The sequence below is a fragment of the Paroedura picta genome, chromosome 14, assembly GCF_049243985.1.
Source record: "Paroedura picta isolate Pp20150507F chromosome 14, Ppicta_v3.0, whole genome shotgun sequence".
NCBI lineage: Eukaryota > Metazoa > Chordata > Lepidosauria > Squamata > Gekkonidae > Paroedura > Paroedura picta.
This window is the reverse complement of record NC_135382.1, coordinates 24,267,263-24,292,802: the sequence shown is the minus strand read 5'-3', so window position 1 is coordinate 24,292,802 and position 25,540 is coordinate 24,267,263. Positions and strand designations below refer to the sequence as shown.

The 25,540-nt window shown below is 41.9% G+C and overlaps 1 protein-coding gene across 5 annotated transcripts in view; it reads right to left on the bottom strand.

Annotated features, from left to right (window-relative positions):
• Nucleotides 1-12,008: 12,008 nt before the first annotated feature.
• CBFB (core-binding factor subunit beta) overlaps nt 12,009-25,540 on the bottom strand; it is a 42,532-nt gene continuing 29,000 nt past the window's right edge. For 3 of the 5 annotated variants that reach the window (XM_077309571.1, XM_077309566.1, XM_077309570.1), the window contains 3 exons: nt 24,025-24,141; nt 21,552-21,647; nt 12,009-15,277 (listed from right to left, as the gene is read on the bottom strand). In XM_077309571.1, coding sequence (XP_077165686.1) covers nt 15,209-15,277; nt 21,552-21,647; nt 24,025-24,141 — 282 coding nt within the window. In that variant the 3' untranslated portion in view covers nt 12,009-15,208. Of the gene's footprint in view, nt 15,278-16,355; nt 21,440-21,520; nt 21,648-24,024; nt 24,142-25,540 lie in introns of those variants that run through there. The other 2 variants (XM_077309567.1, XM_077309569.1) reach the window with 2 other exon arrangements.

Below are 25,540 nucleotides of genomic sequence, written 5' to 3'. Positions count from 1 at the left end.
AGGAAGGGATGACTCCAAGGGGTCATTTTTCATTTTTTTGTTTCCAAAAAATGAAATGCACCCCCTGCCAAGGCTTAAAAGGGAGAGGCATGGGAAAATATTTCCCTACGGCAGCCCTGAACAAATTTGCAGTTCAGACCCAGTGTATTTAGCCCAGACTTCCCCTGGGTTGCATCATTCGCACCAGATATTCCATGCAGATTTCAGAATTCACACCTCACCCTGATCAAGGTCCTATTTGGCTTCATCTCTGTTGGTTTCCCCCCCCCCCCACGGGGCTCATTTGAGGCATAGGTGTTGTGGACAGAGTTCAAATCGCCCCTTAGCCACCAAGCTCAGAGGCTGACTGTGAACCAGCCGGTTTCTTCCTGAGCCAGACCCATCATGGTGGCAGCCACAGATCCACAGCACCGTGACTGCTGATGCCATTTGAGAAGCGGTCGTAGTTTTTGCAAAAACGCTGCCGGGCTCTAATCTGGCTGGACGTGTGCCATGATGGCCCCAGGAGCTCTCACTCCCCCTGCGCCTTCACAAGTGCTGAAACGGGATCAGGGCCTTGCAGCCATCTTTAAAGAATTACAGCTGCTTCTGAAATGGCTGGTCCAGGGTTATTCAGCAAGCTACATACCGGAGGGAGGGGAATCCAGCACTCAAACCATTACGTCCTATGGCTATGCATCATGAGGTTCTGGGAGGACATGATGCGCATAAGGCTGACGCTATGGAATCAAACAACACCAAGACCTACTACTGTGTGGACCCCCCTCTCCCCTTAGACTGATAGAAAAAACCTCGGTGTGTGCTTCGTGGACACCAAACCCCCTGCCATGGGCCAGCCAGGACGTGGGCCCTTATGGTGGCTGGCCTGGGCGGAGTTAAGCTGAGAGCCAGCTTGGTGTAGTGGTTAGGAGTGCGGATTTCTAATCTGGCAAGCCGGGTTTGATTCCTTGCTCCTCCCCCACATGTAGCCAGCTGGGTGACCCTGGGCTCGCCACAGCACTGATGAAGCTGTTCGGACTGACCAGTGAAATCAGGGCTCTCTCAGCCTCACCTTGATGGCTCAGGCTCATGTGGTCCCAAGTATCCCAGCCTGGCCAAGCAGATGTCCCACTGTGGTTCCCATCAACTGAAATGTCTGGGTCTAGTTCCCACTACCAATGGTGGGTCCATTATCCTGGAGGAAAACTGAAGCCTTCTATTGCCAGAGGGCCAGCTGTGATTAATGGGTATGCAGCTGAACAGAACCCAGCGTGCTTCTTGTCATGGCAGCACCGATGAAGATTAGTATCCTGTCAAGTGGATGTCCACCTGGGCACCGAGCCTAAAGCTACTTATGAAACGAGGGAGGACACCCGATCGCAGCTGTGAATTTGCTCTGCCAGCCAGATTCCTTGACAGATGCCTTTTTGTGGTTTCTTTCATGCAGTTTCCCATTTTAATAGAAGCCTCTGGCCCATTCAAGGAGTAAAGTAACAGCTGTCCACATCTGTACCTGTTGATACGAGGCGAGGGCGCAAAGCAGGCTGTGATGGGGTTGATTTTCCCAGCCCTTTTCATTCAGGGGGGAAAAAGAAAAGGCATCAGCTGCTTTCAGAACTGCAAAGGATGTAACCAAGTAAGGAAAAATAGCAGGTAACTCGTCACTGTTAGTGAGCAAACCACACATGTGTCTAAAAGGGAGACCCACTTTGCTATGGAAGTACACTTGCTGCATTCTTGTGAAGTACCTAATCCTCTCCTCAACCAAAATTGAAGAAAACTGGTGCATAGAATGAATTCCCTATAGCTGTGGCTACTGAAGGGCATTTCTACCCATGACAAGTTGCTTCTGCAACATCACCCTCCTTGCCCCAGACAGGTGTGTCAGCAGCTGGACAAAACATTTGCCTCCTCTGCACAAATCCAAAACTTAAAACAATGGCGCCATCTAGTGCTCATTTAAAGTAGCAATTTATAGAGATTTCCCTTTCCTTACCTGTCTTTCTCAAGCTAGTTGGAGCTCTGAATTTTGGGTGGAAACAACTTTAGTAGCTTTGGTGAAAGGTTTTGCTTGCAAACAGATGAGGGAAATGCTTTCCTCCGGCGACTTTGAGATATAATAACAACAACAACAATAATGATAATAATACAGCCTGTCCTTCCCTGAAGGCTCACAGCAGGTGACAACAATCATATAACAATAAAATAACCTAATATAGTTAAATTGTACACATTAATATTAAAATCTTAATTTACATTCCAGTTTTAAATACTCCTATTTAAAATTAAATAATAAAAAATAAACAGACACAGAGAGATAGGTAGATAGACAGACAGATAAAATCCTGTAGATTTCTTCAGAGGTCAGTTGTCTTTCCTGTGCTCTGCAATATTCACAGCTGAATGATATCATCCTTAGATATTAGGTTGATTTCATTGGCATGCATATGATACCAGATGTAGATTTCTCAGTCTAAGCATCCCAAAATCTGAGATGAATGGCCTGAGGCCAGCGCTGTTGTTATGAGCATCTTCTTGTATGCTAGGGGTCTTCTTGTACCTTATTTAGCTACATTGATCCATGCTTCAGAGTGAACTCCAGCAAAGGGCTTCATGGGATGTAGAAGTAAAGCCCTCGACCCATGAGAGTTTTACCTACAGCATGACTTAAACACACGCTTACCCAGTCAATGTGAGGGTAGTTGAAGTCCCCCAGTATTATGACATTATATGCTTTAGTCACCTCCCTTATTTCCATCTCCATCTCAAGATCAGATTCAAGGGCTTGAGCAGATGAGCAATAGTAAACCCTCACTTTTAAGTAGCCCTCAGGGCCCAGTATTTCCACTTATATTGCTTCTGTTGAGGAGTTAATTCCCTTGATGTTTGCTAATTTATTTGATTCTATGCCCTCTTTGATGTACGATGCAACACCATCACCACCAACCTGTCCCTCCCTGTCCTTGCTATAGAGCTTAAACCCAGGAATGACTGTATCCTATAGATTTTCCAAATTTCATCATGCTTCCGAGATATCTACTATATCTAAAATACCATCAAACACGAAGTGCTCCAGCTCCTCCATCTGGGCTCAGAAACTTCTAGCACTGGTATATCGATACCTATAATGTGTTTCTCTCTCCAGGAACCCTCCCCTCGGCCCTCTGTCACTTTCTTGCCCTTGCTCGTAAATTCTGTTACGTTCCTATCGGCATATTTACACAATCATATATTTTGGATTTATTTGTCCTGAACCCGAAGCTCCCCAGCTACTGTCAGCTTTCCCCCCAGGTTTAGTTTAGATAGAAGAAGAAGAGTTGGTTTTGATACCCTGCTTTTCACTGCCTGAAGGAGCCTCAAAGCAATTTATATTCACTTTCCCTTCCGCTCCCTACAACAGGCACCCTGCAAGGTAGGTGAAGCTGAGACAGCCCTTGACCTTACTGCTCTGTGAGAACAGCTCTACCAGGACTGTGACTAGCCTGAGGCCACCCAGCTGGCTGCATGTGGAGGAGCAGGGAATCAACCCCGGTTTGCCGGATTAGAAGCCACTGCTCCGAACCACTATATCACGCTATGCCACCTTTTCAATATTAATCAGCGTCAGCCTGGTTCCCTTTAGGTTCAAGGGAAGCCCATCGATCTCGTACAAGTTCGGCTTGTCCCAGAAAGTTCCCCAGTGTTCAGCAAATCTAAACCCTTCCTCCCAGCACCACTTTCCCATCCACACACTGAGACCCCTGAACTCTGCCTGTCTAAGTGGCTTTGTGGGTGGAACTGGCAGCACTTCTGAGAACGTGACCTTTGAGGTCGTGGCCTTTAACTCTCTGCCAAGTAACCTACATTTTCCAGTCCTAATTTGGCAGCTCTGTGCATGCACTTAAAGTCCAGGATTGCCAACTCCCGGGTGGGAAATATATGGGGCTTTTGGGGGTGGAGGCTGGGAGAATGCAGTTTGGCGAGGGTGGGGGAGGGGACTTCGGCGTAATCTGCCAGTATAGAGTCTGCTGTCCTAAGCTGCTCTTTTCTCCAGATCTCTGTAGTCTGGAGAGCAGCTGTCATTCGCAGAGGCCTCCAGGCCCCCTCTGGAGGTTGGCAGCCAGCATGCTGCTGCTTGCCCATCCCTCCCAAGAGAACCTCCCCAGAAAGCAAATGTTTGCAGGATATATTTGAGTTACTCTGTTAGCCTGACTCATTGTGAGATTTTAGGATGTTTTTTTTTAAGGAATCTCTGTTTTGTTAACACTCCTAGAGGTTTATTGAGGACAAATTATCGCAAAGGAAAAAAAGCAGAGTAAAGGAACGGAGCCACTCTGTTGATGTGACAGCAGGCAGCCCTTAATTCCCCTCCCCATCTGGGGAACGTTGGGGGCTATCTCAGTGACTAGGTGGCCTTCCAAGACAGACAGGCCTGTCCCGCTGGCGACGGGAACCATTTGTCTTTAGTTAGCCACAATATTTGAACCGCGCTGCCACGTGACCAAACTTTTTGAAGAGTTTGGCTGGCAACCTGCCCGACCCTTTCCCAGCATCTTCCTCTCTGGCTGCCTTCCACAGTTTGTCTGTGTTTAGAGCTGGGGGGCAGAGCTCGCCTTTAATGTCTCCTTGAAAGGGGGGGCATAAACACCAACGAGGGTGGCGGCGGGAGACGGGGAGGGATGGGGACACTGTCTGCGTTCCTGGTTCATCTGAAAAGGGAGAGTCCTTTGGGGGTCTGGAGCCACCTAGTGGCCACGTGGCAGGATTCCATGAGTCCATGGACAGTTCCGAGCACAGATTCGTTCAGTGGCCAATGGGCTGGCCTGCTGTGTAGCAAAAGCCCTGACTTGGGTGGCCCAGGCTAGCCCCGTCCCATCATATCTTGGAAATGAAGGAAGGTCAGCCCTGATGGGAAACCAAGGAAGTCCTGGGTTGCTACCTGGGGTCTCTTGCCTTGAAAAGTTTGTGGTTGTGACTTTGTGGCGTTTTTCCACCATCAGGTAACAAAAAGGAATGAGGATGTCTCTTGAAGACCATTGCCATCTCCTCACTGGGACTTAAACAGCTCTGGTCAAGTGCTTCTTTAGTCAGGATGCCAACCTCCAGCTGGTGTCTTGAGATCTCCTGGGATTCCAACTGCTTTCAGTTCCCCTGGAGAAAATGGATGTTTTGCAGGGTAGATTCTATGGTGTTGCCTCCCCAGGCTCCTCCTGATGGATCTGTGAAAGTTCTGCAGGGCCTGCAAAATACGGCACTCTTCCACCAAGTTCATCGTTGAGGTCACGTTGGCTTGAAAGCATACAGGCCTCCCTCCTGTCCCGGGCAAAACCCCAGAAGAAAGATAACTACTATTCAAGGAGATTGGGAAATTGGGCCATAGCCAACAAAATGCATTTTAATGGGGAGAAGGGTAAAGTATTACATTTGGGTAATAATAATGCATAAATATAAGATGGTGGGCTTGATAGTAGCACATGTGAAAGGGACTTATGACTTATAATAGGTAGGCATGTTGAAGAGGAGGCCAACTTGTTTCCTGTAGCTTTAGAGACAAGGACTAGGAGTGGTGGGTTCAAATTAGGGGAAAGGAGTTTCCGCTTAAAGTTTAGAAAGCATTTTCTGACAGAGGGCTGTTTGCAGATGGAATACGCTGCCCAGGAAGGTGGTGGAGTCATTCAAAGTTTTTAAGAGGATATTGGAGGAGCACCTGTCAGGAGTGTGTGATTTTTAAGTCCCTGAGAAGGGGGAGGGGGGCTGGACTAGAGGGCTCTTAGTGGACTCTTCCAGCTCTGTGGAATTCTGATTCCGAGCAGGAGACGTCTGTAATGTCCCCTAACTGTGGTTCTCCCCCATCTTTTGTCCCCTCCCCCCTTCCCTGTGGCATATCTAAGTTCCTACCTCTGTTTAAGGACCAGGCTAGGAAAGGGCAGGGGGGACTCTATTTGCACAGAAAGACATTCTAAATAAATAACAAGTTTAATGCGAGGAGATAAGTAAATGTAGCTCTTCATGGCGAATAACATCACCAGCAGGTAAATGACTTCCTGTTAATCTCATTAAAAGGGACAGGGCATCCCCCCCCCCCCCGCAGTTGGCAGCCCAGGCAAAAAGCTCCCAGGTCCTCCTTTTATGTCTTCTGAATGCAAAACAGGAGAGCCCTGCTGCTTTATTAAATCCTCTCTGGTTGAGAGGGCCAACAGGGCAGAGCAGAAAGCTCCAGCGGAGCAAAGACAGCAGCAGCAGCAGCAGCCCTGTCAATTTCTTTCCAGTGTCAGCAGAATCCATCTTTAGTCCCCACCAGTTCAGCCAGAGGATGAGGAAGATGCTTCCGGCTGCTGGCCTCAGAAGGTCACACGCTTCGGCATGATCCTGCGGGTGGAACTCTGCATCCCTCCACCCAAATGTAAAGTTAGCCTCCTGGCAGCTGGGGCCGGCTGCGGGGACGGGAGTCAGGCACAGCAGAAGACGACGAGGCAACAGAAGAGCGGTGGGTGGGGCTGTCAACCGCAAAGTAGTGGTTCCTCTTAGCCGCTCCCTGGCACCCCCACCCCCATTTCTCCTGTCGCGTTCCCCCACTCATGCTCATTACGAGGGGATGCATGTAGCCGAAAAACTGGCCCCACCAGATATATTCGAGGCTGTGATTCATGCAGAGTTAGGTCTAAATTTGTAGCTGTCATGAGAAACAGATGTGCGAGGTTCGCTTGATTTTTCAAAGATGGTTTACTTTACAGATAATCCATCCTGCATGCTGGTGCGGCAAATATTGCTCGCTCGACATATATTAAAGAGAGGATTTTTCTGGCCGCGTTTCATCTCTGATTTTAAGGATCAGGACGGGAACGTGGCGTCTCATGTTTCTGTGCTGGGTGGAGACGGTGGAACTTGGGTGGGACAGGCCCGGATATCAGATGCGACATTTGGGGGGGGACATATTGGGTGTCGCCGCATTGCTCCACGGACACCCACCGAGAGGTTTGGAACTGGTAAGAGAGGCTCTGTTTCTTGACTTAATTAAATAAGCTACTTGCTCCCGCAGTAGCTGCTGATGGGTTTCCTCTAGTTGTGCACCTTGGGTGTCTTGAGAAGGCCATTTCCTTTCCCCATTGTTGAACTTTTCATGAGTCACTTAGAATACAATACAAAAACCTTAAATGGCATCCAAAATATAAAACAGTATACAAATTAGTTTTGTAATACAGATCTATAAAGCCGTAAAAAATTACAGCAGATGAGGGAGCAGCAAATACAAGAAGATAAAGCCAGAGATGTTTACTGCTTTACCCTGTGGGTCATAACTATAGATAAAAACTTGGTGGTCTCTGAGCAATTATCAATAAGCAGCAATTCAAGAGACCCGGCATCTGTGACATTAGGAAAAGGTAAACATAAGTCACTTTGTTTCCCCACTGGGGAGGGAGACGGGGCATATAAATCAGGGGTGGTCAAACTGCAGAACTCCAGATGTCCATGGACTACAATTCCCATGAGCCCCTGCCAGCGTGTGGCATCTACAGGTAAACTCCTTAGTAAAAGCAAATGATAAACCCCGTGGGCTACTCTGTGTAGCTGCTACAAACATTTGCAACAGGAAAGGGGTGGATGGGGTAACAAGGTCCAAAATGTAGCAACGGTGCAGGATTTTAGCAACCTTGCCCAAGTCAAGCAAGCCCCAGTCTAGCCAATACTTGGAGAGAAGCCTCCTAACAGCTCTGTGAATGCTGAGCTTTAAAGGCAGGATTGTAACTGGAATGGAACGGTGCATCAGTCTTCTGGAAGGGGTGGCCATTCAGCCCCACAACTAATCCCATCTGCTAGGCTTGTTTTCCCTCGTGCAACCAGGACTGCCAGCTCTGGGTTGGGAAATACCTGGAGAATTTGGTGATGGAGCTGGGAGTAGTTGAGATTTGGGGTGAGAAGTGAACTTGGTAGAGCAGAATGCTCTGGAGTCCACCCTCCAAATCAGCTATTTTCTCCACGGGAACTGATCTCTGTCACCTGGAGATGAGCTATAATTCCAGGGGATTCCCACGGCCCACCAGGGGACTAGCATCCCTACCTAGGCTATTAAAAATGAGAAACATGGTTTTGTGCGTGTACGTGTGCATGTGTGTGAGAGAGAAAGAGAGAGAGAGAGAGAGGAGAGAGAGAAGTGACTTGCAGGGAAAGAGCTCAGCACATCTTTCTCACAGCTGCAAATGTCCCTGCTTCTACAACAGTACGGCAATGCAAACCGAATCTGGAAACCTTGTGTTTAATGTGCAGCTGCTACTCAGTCATCTTGCTGCTAAGGTGGTAAAGGCCAATGTGTGAAAGAGGGAGCCTTGATTAGTGTAATTGAGCCTACCGCTACACTTCTGCCTCACAGCCTTCATAACTGATAAGGGCTTGGTCAAAGAATACTCATTTTGTATCATCTTTGTACATGGATTTGTGATGTCACAGATTCTGCTTTCAGCAGCTAGATGGCCCCGCTTTGTGGAAGATGATCCAGAACATTTCATATACTGCCTCGGAATGTAAAGGTTGCATGGCTGACTCACAATCATCCTACTCTTATCCTTGACCCGGAAACTACGGCCCAGAACACAGCTGCTCAGGTCCTCACAGGTCCTCCCTGGAGGGCCCGTATTCGCCCCATCCTTCGGCAGTTACACTGGCTACTGGCTGAACTCCAGGTTTAAGGTGCTGGTTCTTACCTTCAAGGCTATCCAGAGTCTGGGCCCAGCAAACCTAAGAGACTGCTTCTCTGCCTTTGTCCCCTGAAGAGCACTGCACTCTGTGAATTCCAACAAGCTAGTAGTCCCTGGCCCCAAGGACGTACGTCTGGCCTTAGCAAAGGTCACAGTATTCTCTGTCCTGGCCTCCACTTGGTGGAATAAGCTCCCGGAGGAGACCAAGGCCCTGTTGGAGTTGTCCCAGTTCCATAGGGCCTGCAAGATGGAGCTCTTCCACCCAACATTTGGTTAGACCAGTGATCCCAATAACACTAAATGGGCCTCCCCCAGACCACCCCCCCCCCCATGGAGAATGTCCTCTGACAGGAGCAATGGAAAACTGCTGAGATTTTAATATTCTGATTTATTTATTGTTAAGGTTTTAATACCCCTTTTATTGATGTAAATGTATGCTGTACACTGCCCTGAGCTGCATGGGAGGACGGTATATAAATTAATAATTTATTTGGGTATGTTTTTTTTTTTTTTACAGACAGACATCTGAGTGCAAATCTCAACCTCTTAGCCTGGGGAGTACTATGATACATTTGAGCTGTATGAATACCCATCAGCAGCATCATAGGATGGACACAGTTTCTAATATGAAAAATATTTTCTCACTACCAAAGTCACATTAGAGGGGTGACCATGGCACACACCACATACCATTTTCTCCATTTAAAGACACAAATCTAGATTTCTATTTCTGTTAAGCACAGTAGCTTATTTCTGTGGTCAGATCTGCATTCTACAGCAGATAAAAACTTAGATCTGATTTCCTGAGGCAAAGAAAACACACAAACATACACATGCACGCACATCCCACCCTTCTTGAAGAGTCATGTGCTCTGCAAACCGATGGATGCTGTGACGTTGTGGCATTAAGGGGGGGGAATTAATCTTTAGCACACTGTTGGCCAAGGGAATTTATCAAATGTAGCTTTCATTAGCGTGGGAAATGTCTTGCGAAGTATTTTCCATAGAAGAGGATGGTGATGCTTTAGTAATGGGAAGACTACAGACCTCTTCAGGCTACTGCCAGCTGGAGGCCAGTGTGTCACAAGCATCAGGACAGCGTGAGAGCAACAAACCAGCACAGCTCCCCTCACACCAGGCCAAGCTTTGGGGGCAGCCAGGAATCTATTTCACAAGGATAAAATGCAAGGTTTCCCCAACCCTTTCTCTTCCCATCCTCAGCCTGTCCATTTGCAATACATCAACTATTCTAAAGGTGACCAAAGTGTGGCTCTCCAGATGTCCATGCTGGCAGGAGCTCATGGTAACTGTAGTCCATCTGAACTATGCCAACGGTGTGAACAGAACTGGGGGGAAAGGTCCCATCCTTTCAGTACAGGTTTAATGTGTAGCAATGGACAGCTCCCTGGAGAACAGAGTGGGAAAAACCAACAAATGTCCTCCGCTCGGGGGGGAGAAGTTGGTTATTTCCACGCCATAAAGATCATCTAGTAACTTCCCTACCCCTGGCCTGGACGGTCCAGGCTAAGTGAATCTCATCAGATCTTGGAAGCTTGACCCTGGTTTGGATGGGTGACCACCAAGGAAGTCCAGAGTCTTTCCCCCCTATGCAGAGGAAAGGCAATGGCAAACTGCTTGAGTCTCTTGCCTTGAAAACCCCAGAGTTGCCATAGGTCAGCTGCAACTGGCCAACGCTTTGCACACAAAGAACATCACATTAAACATCTCTTAAAAGGAGCAGACATTTTTACCAGGCAGCTTAGCAACTCTAATGGCCGAAGTAAGTTAAATTAGCCCTTTCCCAATACTCTGGGCAGACAAACTGTTTTGTTGGATCCATTCCAAAGCACAGCCATACCTCAGTGGCAGAGCATCTGCTGTGCATGCAGAAGGTCCCAGGTTCAATCTTCAGCAGCCCCGGTGAAAAGAATTCAGTATCAGGTGATATGAAAAAGACCTACCCAGAGAAAGGGAAGCAAGGCTAGCCATGAGTGCGCATTGCCACCTATATGAAAAGGCTTTTGTGAAAACTGGCTAAATATGCCCACACCTGTTTCTTTCTTTAAATCCAATCCACCTGTTTCCATTGTCTGATCAGCTTCACAAATTTGCCAGATGAATACTGAATGAAAGGAAAAGAGTATTCCTCCAGGGTAGCGTGAGGGGCTGGAATAATTCACATTCTACACAGGAACACACTTTAGGGTGGAATTCCTCACATTCAGAGGGAAACTTCATTCATAAGGTAGCCTCCAAAGTGGTCCAGATTTCCAGTGACTATTTAGCACTTGAATTAGCAGTTATGGCTAATGTGCAAAACATGGAAAGTCTGCTAACAGATGTGCTGTTACATTTGTGCTCTTTACTTCCGGCCAAACCACCATTTTAAAGTAGGTTTTCTTCAGTTATGGGATGTGCTATATAGCACAAGAAACACTTCCGCTGCATATGCATACTCTCTGGCACACACGCCAAGGGTACAATGGATGACAGCTGTTTTATTTGAACTAGTGGTTCAGAGTTCGAAGCATGAGCCAGAAAATCACCCTTTCAAATTCTCTGCCATGAACTCATCCGTTGGCCTCACTCAAACTGACCTCTCTGTCTCAGTCTGTAATTCTGCAACAGAGAATAATCTCAATTTGTCTTCATTGGGTTTGTTGGGATGAATGAAGCACTCAGAAGTCTATAGAGATGCTAAATAATTGTTATTGCTGCTTGCATGTGGGACATCTGGTATAAGAAACGCTTTCAAAAAGTGCCTGGTTGTACACCATCAGGACCTATTTATTTATATTTATTGTATAATTTCTAACCCACCCCTCCCACAAAGCAGCTCGTGTCAGGGAACAAAGACATCAACGCCAATAAAAACCTAGTTTTGTAAATGCTATTAATACTGAATTGAAACCATAAATTCTTATAAAAATGTAGATCAGAACTATAGTGTTACAAGTTTCAACCTAGAGAACATTTCACAATCCAGTTTATATGGTTATATATACTTAGGTACTATATTTGTTCAGTATGCACCATCTTAAATTGTTATGGCCTCCTAAATCCACTTTAGAATGGTATAGCTCTGATACGGTCCTGGTAAAGTGGAACTTATTTTTGCTGAAGTAATTGATCTCCTAAAGTTTAAAAATTAATCAGTGTGAAAAATATTTTAAATGTTAAAAAAGTAGATTATCCACAGTAACAAGCAGGAAATAATTAGCACATCTACTCATTCAAAATAAGTTGGCTTAATAGTTACATCATCCAGGAACAATGGCAGAATTCCCCCCCTCCCCGCATATTTTTGCTGGTACTTGAGCAATAGGATTGGACTGAGTCACTGAGAGTGGTCACTGAAACGGTTCTAAAAGCATGAGTGAAATTTTTATTCTTGCTGAACTCCAAGCCAAATAGAAGATTGGCAGGCTTCTTTAAATACAATAGAAAGCAAAGACAATATTTTTACACATAACAATCCTCCATAACGAGGACGATAAGAATGATTGCATGAAACAAACTGAAGTTGAGCCGCACACAATTAACGCAAACAGTCGAGATTAAAAGTGCACGCTATGGATAAATGAAAATATTCTGAAAGGTGTTTTATTGTCATTATAAGGTTGCATGGCATGAATGGTCTTCCTGCAAGTAGGTTTTTGATGTTCTTTTCCTGGGATGATCCTTTGAGGAAACTGGTCAAAATGTGCTTCTCACTTCAGTAAAGCTAAAGAATGTTCCCTGATTTACCAAACGGCATGGCAGGAACTTGATCAATTCATTTACATTTATTTTGTTTATGCCCCATCTTTCTCCTCGGTGGGATTCCAAAGTGACTGACATTATTCTCCTCATTTCAATTTTATTTTGACAACTCTGTGAGATGAGTTAGGCAGAATGTACACAACTTGCTTCAAGAATGTGTCCCTTTGGGAGCAGTTCTCCTGGTTATAATAGTGTAAAGATACCAATGTATATCAGTTTTTGATTTATGAATCTGAAATACCGTTGCTGAGGTACAGTGCATCTGATGACACTTTTGAATGATTCAAATGATCCATTTCCTATATTGAGGGAAAACAGATTTATTTATTTTTTTCATATTTATATACTGCCTTCCCCGAAGGCTCAGAGCGGTTAGTTTACTGTTCTTTGGGGAGGGAGGAATCAAAATGATCTCAAGACTATTTGTGCTGGGAACCTTTTGATTACTTTTATCCTTATGGGTTTTAAAGGTAAAGGTATCCCCTGTGCAAGCACCGAGTCATGTCTGACCCTTGGGGTGACGCCCTCTAGCGTTTTCATGGCAGACTCAATACGGGGTGGTTTGCCAGTGCCTTCCCCAGTCATTACCATTTACCCCCCAGCAAGCTGGGTACTCATTTTACCGACCTCGGAAGGATGGAAGGCTGAGTCAACCTTGAGCCGGCTGCTGGGATCGAACTCCCAGCCTCATGGGCAAAGCTTTCAGACGGCTGCCTTACCACTCTGCGCCACAAGAGGCTATGGGTTTTAGCTTCATACTATAACTTTTGAGATAGGGCAAACAATAACACACGTGTTTACAAGTCTCAAGGCAGTAGCTCATATTAGGAGAGAATCCTCAAACATCAAGGCCAATGTCACTTCACTAGAATCTTTACCAGATTACCCATCATTCCCAAACACATAAGGACAACATGTCACACTATTAGCAAGTGTCAGAAAGGAATTTACAGCCACTTGTTTTCACTACACAGAGGTTTATTGTGAACATTATGGTTAACATAACACAAAAAGGCAGCAAAAGCAATTTGGAAGCTTAAGGCAACTCTTTAGAGATGAGTTCAAGAAAGATGATGCAACTTCTGCTTAAATAGAAATTATGAAAAAAAATATCAAAATTGCATCAATAACTTAAAGACTAGCTAGCAGAGGGCCAGGGGTTTTCGCTCTTAATGCCAGCATTAAGATGCCGTACGTAGCACAGTTCTAGACAAGGATGGGGGGAGGCAGGTATTTACAAAAGACAGCAAAATTAATATGAAATAATATAATGTGTGTATTATAGTTGTTTGAAACCACAAGCTGGGGGGAAATGAGGAAGGCTACTGTGTAAAATAAAATAGGAGCATATCCCAGGTGTGAACAGATATCTTAACATTTTGGACCACTATTTCTGAGATGAAGGAGAAAAAAAATACATGCATGAAAAGAACGTTAAAATCAATTCAATGAAATCTGACAGAAAACAAGGCATTTCTCTTTGAGCACAGTCACCGAAGACTACAGAGATTTTGTGCAGAATCCAATTTCATTTTTTTCTTCAGCTACCTTGAACTCAAAATGTTTTGTAACTGCTTCAATTATCAGTGAAGAATAAGGTGTCTTAGTCATTCTAACGAGACACACAAGAAAAGAATGTTGCATCCAAGTGTTTCTAAGTAATCATTTATAAAATAGATATTCATGTGCTGAAATGATCTGTGGGACAAAACAGTTTGAGAAAGGAAAATAGATGAAATGAAAAACAGCTAACAGTTCAACTTGGCAATAAGCTACATTAATTAGTTCTCCCTAAATCTTACCCTGATGGAAAGTACTATGTTATAAAGTAGCAATAGTAACAAAACATAAAGATCTCTTTTGGCCAGTATGTTTTTTTCATACAAATCAAATGCCTTAATTCATACTTTCACTTCAGTTAGAATAAGGACAAGATATAGTACACCTACAGCAGCTATTATCAACATGTTCATATTAAACATATCAGTTTTAGTATCAGCCTAATCACAAAAGTTGCAGTATCCCGTTTTAGATCTATTTTAAGAAGTCCCTGAATAAAAACAAAGCCAGACTTGCAAAGAGTTTCAGTAGGTTATATGTACAAGAGTATACATTAAATGCCAGCTACTTTGTGTAGAACAGAAGCTATAACAAAATGTGACTGATTGAAACCTTGATGCTTTGCCATATAAAACATAACTGAAATGCAGTCAATTTATCAAGGGATTTTACCAGTTAGAAAATGATAAACACATAATTCAGTAAAACAACAATATTGGGTTACTAGGGTAAAATGTGTTGCAAATTTAGAGAAGAAAAAAAAATCGTACACCCCAACAAAACTACAGAGAATATCAGTCTAAGAGAAAGAGCACAAATGACAACCAAACTTCCAAAAGCCCAATATAAAAATTAGTTTGGAAAGTTTTGGCCTATAGTAAATTGACAAAAATCTTTATTCGGCAACGTTTTGACCTATTCTGAAATGAATATTACAGTTAAGGGACTGTTTTTACAGCTGTGTAAAATTCTGTCTTTACTAAAATAGTGCCAACAAAATTATAAGCTTGCATAGAAAAACAAGAATCTCAAATTTACACTGGCAACAGGCTTAAAGGACAGAAATGCAGGTATTGTAACACAAACATAGTGCAAACCATGGCAGTGCATGATAGTTTGGCTGCCGCAGGTCAGGGAATAGACTATCGTATATACCCAGTTATCACAGTTTCTGGTCATTTGATTCCATCATCTGCCAATATCAAAAAGCATCTGTGGCTCACTGGTCACTTCTTTTAACGTAGTTTCAGATCATCACCACTTCCTAGGTTTGATCCGGGGCTAGGGTCTTGCTGTCTTCTTGCCTGGAGCGACATGGATAAAGAGGAGAAAGACAAAAATAAAAGTGAAAGGTAAGCTGTGTCTAGGAGGTTTTTTAAAAGACAAAACAATACATTTAAAATGACTAATTTCTCAGCATTCATCCTAAACCAGCCATAGGAATCGCTGATGAATACTTGCTAAGCTCTGCAGCCTGCTGGCCTCCTACCCACTGAGCCACTAACTACTACTCTGGTCCTCCTTCTTTAAACCAGAACATGGTGTTGGGTCCCTCCCATCTTACAAAGGGACAAATGCACCCAGTGGTCTTGCTCTGAAGGGGAAAAAAGCAAGGAAAAGACCGAGTGCTGCTATGTTGCAGGAAATTTCTACTTATATGTGAATGGGGCAAGACTTACTTCCAATGTTTAAAAAAATCACTAAATATTCTAGTGCAATGACCCTCATGTGGTACTCATGGGCCTTGAGTTGCTCAGGAGAGAGACATGAATTAAAATGTTTTAAAATAGTGTGGATCTCTTCCATTTAATCATCCTCAGTACAAGGAGTCAATCCTGACTTTCCTCCATCTAATGCAAGCAGGAGGAGCTTCAAAATAATGCAGGAGACATCTCCCTTGGATGTGTACAAATATCCATTCGGAAGCAGCAGCCTCTACCTCGCTCATAAAGAAAAAAGGATTCTTAACTTGGGCATCTCTGTCAAAGAAACAAGAAATAATTCAGTTCATTGACCCCTTATATTTCTTGTGTTTTTATACAGTTGTATAGTCCAGTGTGATTGGCCACTAGGTATTACTGTAAAATCCAATAGAACAGTACAAGTTGTATAGTCTAATAGCACACAGTTTAAATATACACAGCTTGACTACCAAGCTCTATCAAGGATTATATCAGCAACTCAGCCTGATAGTCTGATTAGTTGGCTGCCCCTGGTTTATACTCCACCAATGAATGAGATAAATAATTCCATATTAGACTGTGATTGATTTGGCACAGGTTTCCAGTTTTGGTTTGTAAGGGAACTGTAAACCCCCAGATTGCAGATTCAGATATCCCTGCAGGGAGTGCTCACCTACAGCTTGTTTCCAGTCCTCCCACCTGATGGGTCATTTGTTCATGAAACATTGCGATCTGAGCATGAACCCTAACTCCTTTCCCTTGTTCTCACAGCCCTTCAAGACCTTGTTCTCCTTTATTTCAACTATACTGTATCTAGATAAATTACTGTGACCCTTACTCCTCCAGTTCCACCACCTTTAGATGTTTGAAGGTCATCTACTCAGACAACTCCATGGCTTCTCTTTTACTGCTCCTTCTGCCAAGAATTAGCTCCTAAAACATGTGATAGCACTACACTCATCTTCATCAGATCTTTCCTCAATACACATCGTTTCCATGAAGTATTTTGGCACGGCATAAATATGGAACATCAATGTAGTACAAAAACAAACTAATATTTAATTCAATGTGTTCTACATTGACAAATTTAAATAGGAAGAAGTTATACTCTAAATAAGGACACATGATTTTCTCCAGGTTATAAATACATTAGAAAATACCATGCAATTCATGGAAGTTATTAAAATTTCCTGACATTACGTAAGCAGGATCAGCTTTTGCCTTCTCTAATGTGTAGTTGCCACCAATTAGCATAGCTGTAATTGTGCATAGATTCCAAAAGAGGGTGGCATATCCCACTTCGAGCGACGAAACGGCTAACTAAATAAAGTGCCACCGAATGAACATACCAAGACAACATTTCACATTTTGCACAGAATCAATGGTGAGTGCAGTACAGAGCAAATCAATTTTGCAAGTCAAGCAATACTCTAATATAGGCATCTTCTTTCAGTCAATGCGGGTTAGAAAGGGGCTGAGCAACAGCAAAATACTGACAGACAGCAATCAATAGTAATTATATATTTATAGCATTTCTACCAGCCATGAAACAATATTTCCCCAAATGAAAGCATCCTTTTACTTTGAAGAAGTTTTATAAAAAGCTAAGACTTTTTAGCCATCTTCTGTATGGACATATAACAATACAAACATACTGACAAACAGGGAGTGGGGAGTATTAGTGGCTAGGTTTTTTTGGTTTACAGGTTCTAAGAAGCTGCTATTTCATGCACTCTTTCAAAGAAAAAGCTACTGCAAACATTCTGTAACTGGTAATTCTGGTAAATATTTTTTCCTTTCTGGATCAACATTGAAGCCATTTACTTTAAGTAAAACATTGGAATTATAGCTCACAATATGCCCGATCAGCATTAAGAATGCTTCTGGAACTCAAGTGCCAAGTGCACTTCCCGCTTTCCAGCAAATGCAACCATTCCTCAAATCCCCATTCAGCTGTAAGACCAGACTTGTGGCGAGACAAAGCCACCACAGGAATACCACCAAGCATACTGGCAACTTCTTGTCACTGACATCGGTCACAGTGTACCCAGTAAAGCAAGCCTTTGTAATGCCCTGGTCAGAGCTGCTCTGCAAATTGTTTTTACTGAAGAACAGCTAGCAGCTTGACTAAAGAAGGGGGTATTTTTGCCTTAGATCACATTTACTGTTCTCAAATGTCACTCTTTTTGCCCAAAACAAAGTCAAAAAGTATCACAAGAACCCAATATTGATGCATTCTGGACCACCAAAGCCTGAATTCCATGACTCCTGTAAGAGATTCACATGTGTTTATTCTCCTTTTGACTAGTCATGCAACAAGGTAATGAGCTATGCAAAATACTGAAGCCCATTTCCAGGACCACTGGAAATTGAGCCACTCCCACCTTCCCCTAGCTGTTTCCAAGTACTCACCAACCGTTGCTTGCTTTTTTCGTAATACAAAATCTTAAATTCTTGGGATGCTAAGTGAGGTCCCATATATCAACTTTCCCTTTTAAGATTGCTTTTCCCATAACAATGAAACTGCTGTAATGCCACCCTCTACCCACCCTCTTCCCCAACACTGCCCATCAACAAGAAAACAAAATAAGAGTTGAAGAAACCAGGAAACTAAAGATTAGATAATAAGATAGGGGGAAAGGTGAGTGGCAGTAATATGGATCCACCTGAACAAGGAATGGAGAAGGTGGGATATCATTGCTCAAAGAGATGCAGGAACTCTTGCCGGGAAGAAGCAAAGGTCTCAGGAGTTCTCCTTTATACAGAGATCTAACATATCCTTGGCTCAGTAATCCACAGAGGGTGGGTGTTATTCTGCAGTTCTTTGCAAAACAGCAGCAGAATTTGGTACTGACCTCAAGATTTCATACCTGAAATATTCAGCTTTCATTTAAATATGCACACACTTTTCTAGTCCCCTGGGCTAGGAAGAACAGGCTTTAGATCACTCAATAGACATTTTATATAAGAAAGTATTCTGTTTTAGAAGTAAACAATCTGTTAGCCAAAAGCAACAATTTTGGGCATGCTTACTTGGAAGCAAGCCCTACTGACCCTAGTGGGATTGATTTCATTCTGACTAAACACATATGGGATTACATTTTAAGGGGCAAATTTGGACCCACATTTCCTACAACTAATGCTAAGAGTGCAAACAGGAATGGAGATAAGAATATTGTTGAGGCCAGAAATAACACCAGAACCATGGCCTCTCTGCCCAACACCACCAGACTGAAAACCTGCAAGGCAGTTCTAGACATCTCTCCCTGCCCCTTCTAAAGAAAGCACAATGATCAATTTTTATATTTAATACTATATTTATTATTTTAACATATATTTAATATTTTAATATGTATACTTTTAATGTATTATAGAACTGATTTTAATTGCTGCTAATTTTGAGAGCTTTACAGAGACTTGTTTACAAGTGTGCCATCTACCCTACGTTTCCGAAGACAGAACAGAATATAAATCCCCAAATAAATTAATACATAAATTCCACCCAGTATCCCAGATGTTTAGCGGATCGAAGCCTGAGCTCCGTTTCCCTCTTCTCATTCCTATAAACGTGGCTTGGAACAATATACAATCACATTCCAATAGCTCTGGGTAAGTCAAACTAGGAATCTCCACGCTATAAACACAATGATGAGAATCGGCCCCAATACGCTCATGAATGGTTCACCTTGGGATCTGTTTTCAGTGCTGACACATAAAACCATGTGAAGCAAGAGCTCAAGCACGTGCAGATTCTAAAAATTCAGCCCGTCTCCATACACATGAAGTTTGAGAAAAGGGATTCAGAATCAGAGGATGCAGTTGCTGAGCCTGGACCTCCACAGCAACATGCCAAGCTCTCCAATGGCCCCTGATAACATGAAGGCATTGTACTTCTCAGCTGAACCTGCCTGACTCCTATCTAGCATGAGCCATGTTGGAAGAAAGTACAGGGTACACACATAAGCTTGCGCTTTACCCAGTCACTATTGCATGACCAGTTTCTTCTCATTAGGTGAGAGCATGCCATCCTCTATAAATGGTGGCACGAGTTCTTCCTTCAGTAGGTCTCACAAGGCTCAGCAGGAAGGCCCCTCAACCTCAGTGCACTGAGACAGTGAGACTTTGCTTAAAATTCTGTTTTCCTCAGGATCTTAAAAAAGGGATTCTTGAGGATTTAACTGATTAAATTCAATCAGTTAAAAGTTAGACCAATGTGTAGAATCATAGATTCTATGTAGTTTAGGAAGCATTTGTAGGTTGGTTACCCAATTAGAAACATTTTAAAGTAGGTGGGCATATGATTCAATATTCCTTGCTTGAACATTATGGTTAATTCTGGAGTTGAATATGCAAACTGCCTTATGCACAACTTAATCATTTGAACATGCTGTTCCATCCCCTATGTAATTTATTTCTGTCTCTGGCTGTCCACTGAAGAAACTGTGATTCATGCCTTTATTAACAAGCAGCTACTGTATTCCCATGGTCACTAAGCTTGCTCATTCTTATCTTTTTAAAACAGCCAAAGTCAGATTTGACTAACAATATGAAGACTGTGTGTGTTTGAATACTTCAATGACTCCTTTCCATCAGCTTCGTACGTTTTAAAAAAGTATGCACAGTATGTCAGAAAATAAAGTATATAGTATAAATAAAGAGTAAAAACTGTGGTCATTTTCATATGCTGCCAAGATTTGCTGAATGTTTCCAAAGAGCTGGCGCCTTTCTTTTGGATTGGGTTGATCAAGTACTGCAAGGGTTTCTTCTTCTTTTATTGAGCTCAAATGTGGTATCTATTAAAGCCATTTAGCATGATTTTAAAAAAATGCAGACTTTGCATCAACCCAGGGTATAATTTCTAACAACAGGACTTTCAACGTCCCAGCCTTAAATATGTACACAAGAACTTTATAAACTGAGAGCCCAAGACTTTTGGTTTGGGTTTTAAAAGCCATTCTATTACAAAAAGAAAATGTGATTATTTACATGTTTTTATATTCCTTCTCTATAAAAACAGAACTTCAGCAAGAGATCTCTCCATAATCAGGATTACTTTTAAACACAGGAAAAGTTTTAAAACAATTTATTACTGCTGATTATGCAAGATTATGTCTACATTTCAGACTACTTCAGGAATCAATGAGGCTGTCTTTGTGCATTTAATGAAGACATTTTACCTAGATATAAACAATACACAACTTTAGCTTGCACAATGTACATTACTAACCTGTATTATTCCACAGAAATAGCTACAATACTTTTTGTTGTTTTAGTTGAAATTTAATAATATACAAAAATAATTTTAAAATAATTTTTGTTGTTTTACCTTGTGTAATACTACTATCCTCTTGCTTCAATAACATTACTGCTGCCCCTGCAGTTTAAACAATCTGCTTTTATAGATACTAGAAAGAGCTTGTTGCTTGAACCACTCTGTAGCTCTAAGATCAACCTGAGGTATAGAAATTTATTGTAACAAAGATATGCATGGACAGGAGCCATGTGGGGCTGGAGCTATATTAAGGAAAAGAATAAGGGGAGATTGAGTGAAAAACGTAGCTAGGTCCAACTCAGTTATTAGTATGGTACACACACATGAATAGGAAAATTCCTGTATGCATTCTCACTGAGAGGAGAGTGAAAATATCAATGGCAGATTACATCAATTTAAATTTCAACACTATGGTCATTCCTAAAAAGCTTTCTATTTTTTATCTGTAACCTTGATTGAAGAAAAACATCCATACTGTACTAATGCTCTTACTCCACATGGGACTTCATAAACTGCAACATCCAAACAAGACATAAGAGTTAGCATCATGCTCTCAACAGAGAAGTGATTGAAGTTTTTGGTAGAGTACTAACCAGTAACTGACAGCAGCTGTGAAACTCTCACCTCCATTTCTTCCCGATGTGACCGGTCTCTGTCTTCGAATTCACGAGTTCTTCGTCGAGCTTCTTCAAAAGCCTGCTGTGCCAGTGCATCCTCCTGCTACAGATACACAGATTCAGTCGAGCAGCAACTATGTTTTCTTTTGACTCAAACCAAGGCTGCTTGACTCTGGCCATCAGTTGGCAGATGAATAAAACAAACAAGGAAGCTACTGATAATGAAGAACCACCGTTACTAAGCTATTCTTCACTATGTTTAAAATATTTTACAAAATTAGCTGTTGCACAATAGGAGTATGATGCAGTTCCTCTATGGGCAGCACATACATGTGGGTCCCTTTGGGCCTTGATACAACAATCCATTGCTTGTTCCTGTCAGCATGCACATGTAATATGCACAATGAGGAACATTGGTGACTTACACCAGACAGAAAAGGAGGGATAACTGGGCATATGGCAAAACAAAATTTAAGACCAAAGGAATATGGCAAAATTTCACAAGTTCTTTTGTTCCCTATAATGGCCTAGCACACTACGTGTGTGCATACCAAGGAAGGAGACAATACTTATGGATGATAATAGTCACATTTGCAAAGGAACTGGATCATCATGCTTTATATCAGATATGCTCTAAAATAAAACTGTAAATTTATTAACTAGCCAAAAGACACCACAAAAGAAAGCACATACAAAAAGGAAGTAACATAGTTTTCTTTAAAAATAAAATGCCATGTAAAATGCAAATAGAGCAGATTATGCAGATATCGGTCTCATTCAGAGGTCACAACAAACTTTCAGAACTTAGCACTGTCAAAAATGTGAGTATATTCCCAACATATAACTGAAAAAGACTACACAGAGATGCTCGGGTCTAAACCTACTGGTATCAATGTGCTTCAACTGGAGTAACTCTAAGATTGCACTTTAATGTTGCAATCAAAAAACATTTTCTTGGTACCAACAACATTGCTCCCTTAATATAACACTTTGGAAAAAAATTCAAAAAATTATTGGGCTGATCGTTTTCAATTTAATTCTTAGTACCCAATAAGAAGTTGACTGGCCAATATTGAGGACCTGCATGTCTGACAATAATTGATAAAGCACTATGAAAAGCAAATCTTGCCTCAGAGAATTATGCTCTTTTGCCTACATATATTACGTCTTTCATCTTCATTCACTTATATTTTTTAGTTTTATGTTAATCAGACTTGTAAGTTGCAATCGTCAAGGTACACAGTGCTATTTTCAAAAGGAAGGGTATCCCTTCAACAGCATAGTCTAGATCTAACTAAAAATGTCCTGCTCCAGAGAATCCAGCTACATTTTAATATACCAAGGGACTAAAGCACATTAAAATTAAAATTTAAAGTTGAAAAATTCAGTAGTGAGAGAATGTCAAATTGCCTTTTTTGCCCAAGGCACTATCCTATATCCTAAAGCTATTTTGTGAAACGATGTGAAAAAGTGCCCCTTGTGGCCTTGCTTAGTTTAATACAAACATCTGTCAATCAATAAACATCAGCTAAATCCCCAGAAACATACACTAAAGGGCAATGTGTATATTTGTCATTAAATTCTACTTTTATGTGGTATATCCAACCCCTGTCTGGTCATACAGCATAAAAAAAGTATTTCTTATATGAAAAACAAAAAGAGTAAGCTAATCTTTGGCAATGAAGAAGTCAATATATGTGTTAGCAGGATCATTCTTCAAAAAGACCGTAGGTAGATAAAAGTTACTTTACCTCTCTCATTAAAGAACAATTCATTATTTCAGAGCTAAAAAGGTGATTAATAAGGTGGTGTTAAATCAAAATAGATGCTTTAAAATTTCAGACAATATTTTAAGTCAAGATAACAACTATGTCGTATATCAGCAAAAGATGAAAATCTGGCTACCATCTGTAAGCCTAGCCACTGTTTGAGGTTCTGCTATTCTATAGGATGAGATTAGGGAGAGAAGGATAAAAAGATAACAGCACTAAAACAGATGCATGTGAGAAACGTAGCTAGCTGTGGAGGAGAAAGAGCCAAGAAGCATAGGAAAAAGATGGAGTAAGGAAGAGGGACCAGGAATGCTTTTCATACTCTTATCTGTTTTGTTCATGCTACCCAAAACTTGTGACCATCAGTTGAAATTTTTTCCCATGTTAAATGATGTGTGAATGTTTAGATATGACAACAATTTGTTAAATAACAAGGAATCACAAAGCCAGAAACAACAGAGGGAAAGAATCCAGCAGCGAACAAGAAAAAGAACTACTCAGATGATTAAGTTACAGAACCTCTGTCCATAAATGATCAGTATCTTCAGCCCAACCTGCTCACCCCAGGAAAATACTTAGTTCATTCCATACCATCTTTGTGTCTCTCTGAAAGGATATTATTTTTTCTTTCTGAACTTATCAAAAGGAAGTAACAACCACTACAGTTTTAAGTTCACAAATAACCAACATTTGAGAGGTTTTCCATACCTGTGCCCGCTCTTCATCAAACTCTAGGCAGCCCATGCCATCCAACCTTTGAAGATCTATCCAGCCTTTCCAAATAACACAAACACCATTAAGAATCATAGGTGCTTTCAAGTAGACCTGAAAAATTAAAAGACATATAATGATGGAAACTATATATACACAAAATTCGTACATAAATTTATAGTAGTTGTTTCCATTATGTAAGTAAGCTGATAAATCACTAACATTTCTGCTTATCGGTGTGCATACAATTTTGCTTACTGCACTTAATATAAAAGAGCTAATCAACAAGAATAATGACATAAAACATTCAGTCATTAGATAAATAGAAATCTAGCTTATCAGGCATTAAGTTCTTCCAAAGTCTTCAAATCATGACTACTCTAACAAAACAACTTATTCCTGAAATGAGGTTTGGCACAGAAAACGATGTTCCCAGAAAAGGCTTGTAAAAGTGGTCAGCACGCTTGGCTGCATATAGCTGAAGAACTGTCAGTGACACCACTATTTTTCCCTGGGCTTCGTCCCAAAGAAAGGAACAGCTAACTCAAGAATTGCCTTGGTGAATGAGACAAAGGCCATGCCATGCAGAAGCTTGGCTATATCCCAAGAACAATCAATCTTATTTGGTGAGTTCAGTGGGGACTTAGTTTTGTAAATTTTGTTTCCTTCCTGCAGCAGCCCATTCTATCCTGGAGAAAGGAGATTTTTAAAACCTGGGGCTAGCTGTTTTTTGCTTCTTTTTTTGCAGGGGGAGGAGTTAAGTATTCAAGAGGGCTAATGAATGCCTTGAGTGAACCTAAGTAGCTCTTACATCCCAGTCTTTCAAAAGCAGCAGCCAAATGCTTCTGTGAGGTGTCAAGGTTCGAAGGCATTGACTCTCTTTTGCTTGCTAACATGAATTTGATATGTGGAGGTATAATGCCATGCAAAATTATCAAAATGTGTTTCCCTTGTTTTCTCAAATAAACCTCTAAATTCTAGGAGTGCAAACAGACATACTCTAAAACCTGCTATTAAAGATTCAACAGACAACTATGGTCCTTTGGCTACGACTGTCACAATGACATAAACATATGCGGGCATATCACCCAATCAATTTTTAACAAATAAAAAAAAAATAACTCCCACCCAATTGGAGAAACCTTTCCATGGCTATCAAGAAACCCTAGGGGTTCACAAAGCCCTGGCTAAGAAGACCTGTGTTAAGAGTCATTCCTCTGAAAGCTTATGGAGCAACATTGATAACATTAAGCAAAAATTTAGCAGTGCCCACTCTGGAGCTCTCCATTGACACGCTGGCACCCTTGAAACTAGATAATTGTCACAACTCTTATAATTAAGGGTGTTACATTTTTTTCATGGGTTCTGGCAACATAATGCTTCAGTTTATCTCCCAATTTCCACATGCATTTCTGTGACCTTAGTTTTTGCTTCTTTTTGGTTCACCTCCCCCTTCCAAGTTTTTCCTCCAGTTCTTTTAGGACTACCTTTACTCTGCTCTTTTTATGGAAGT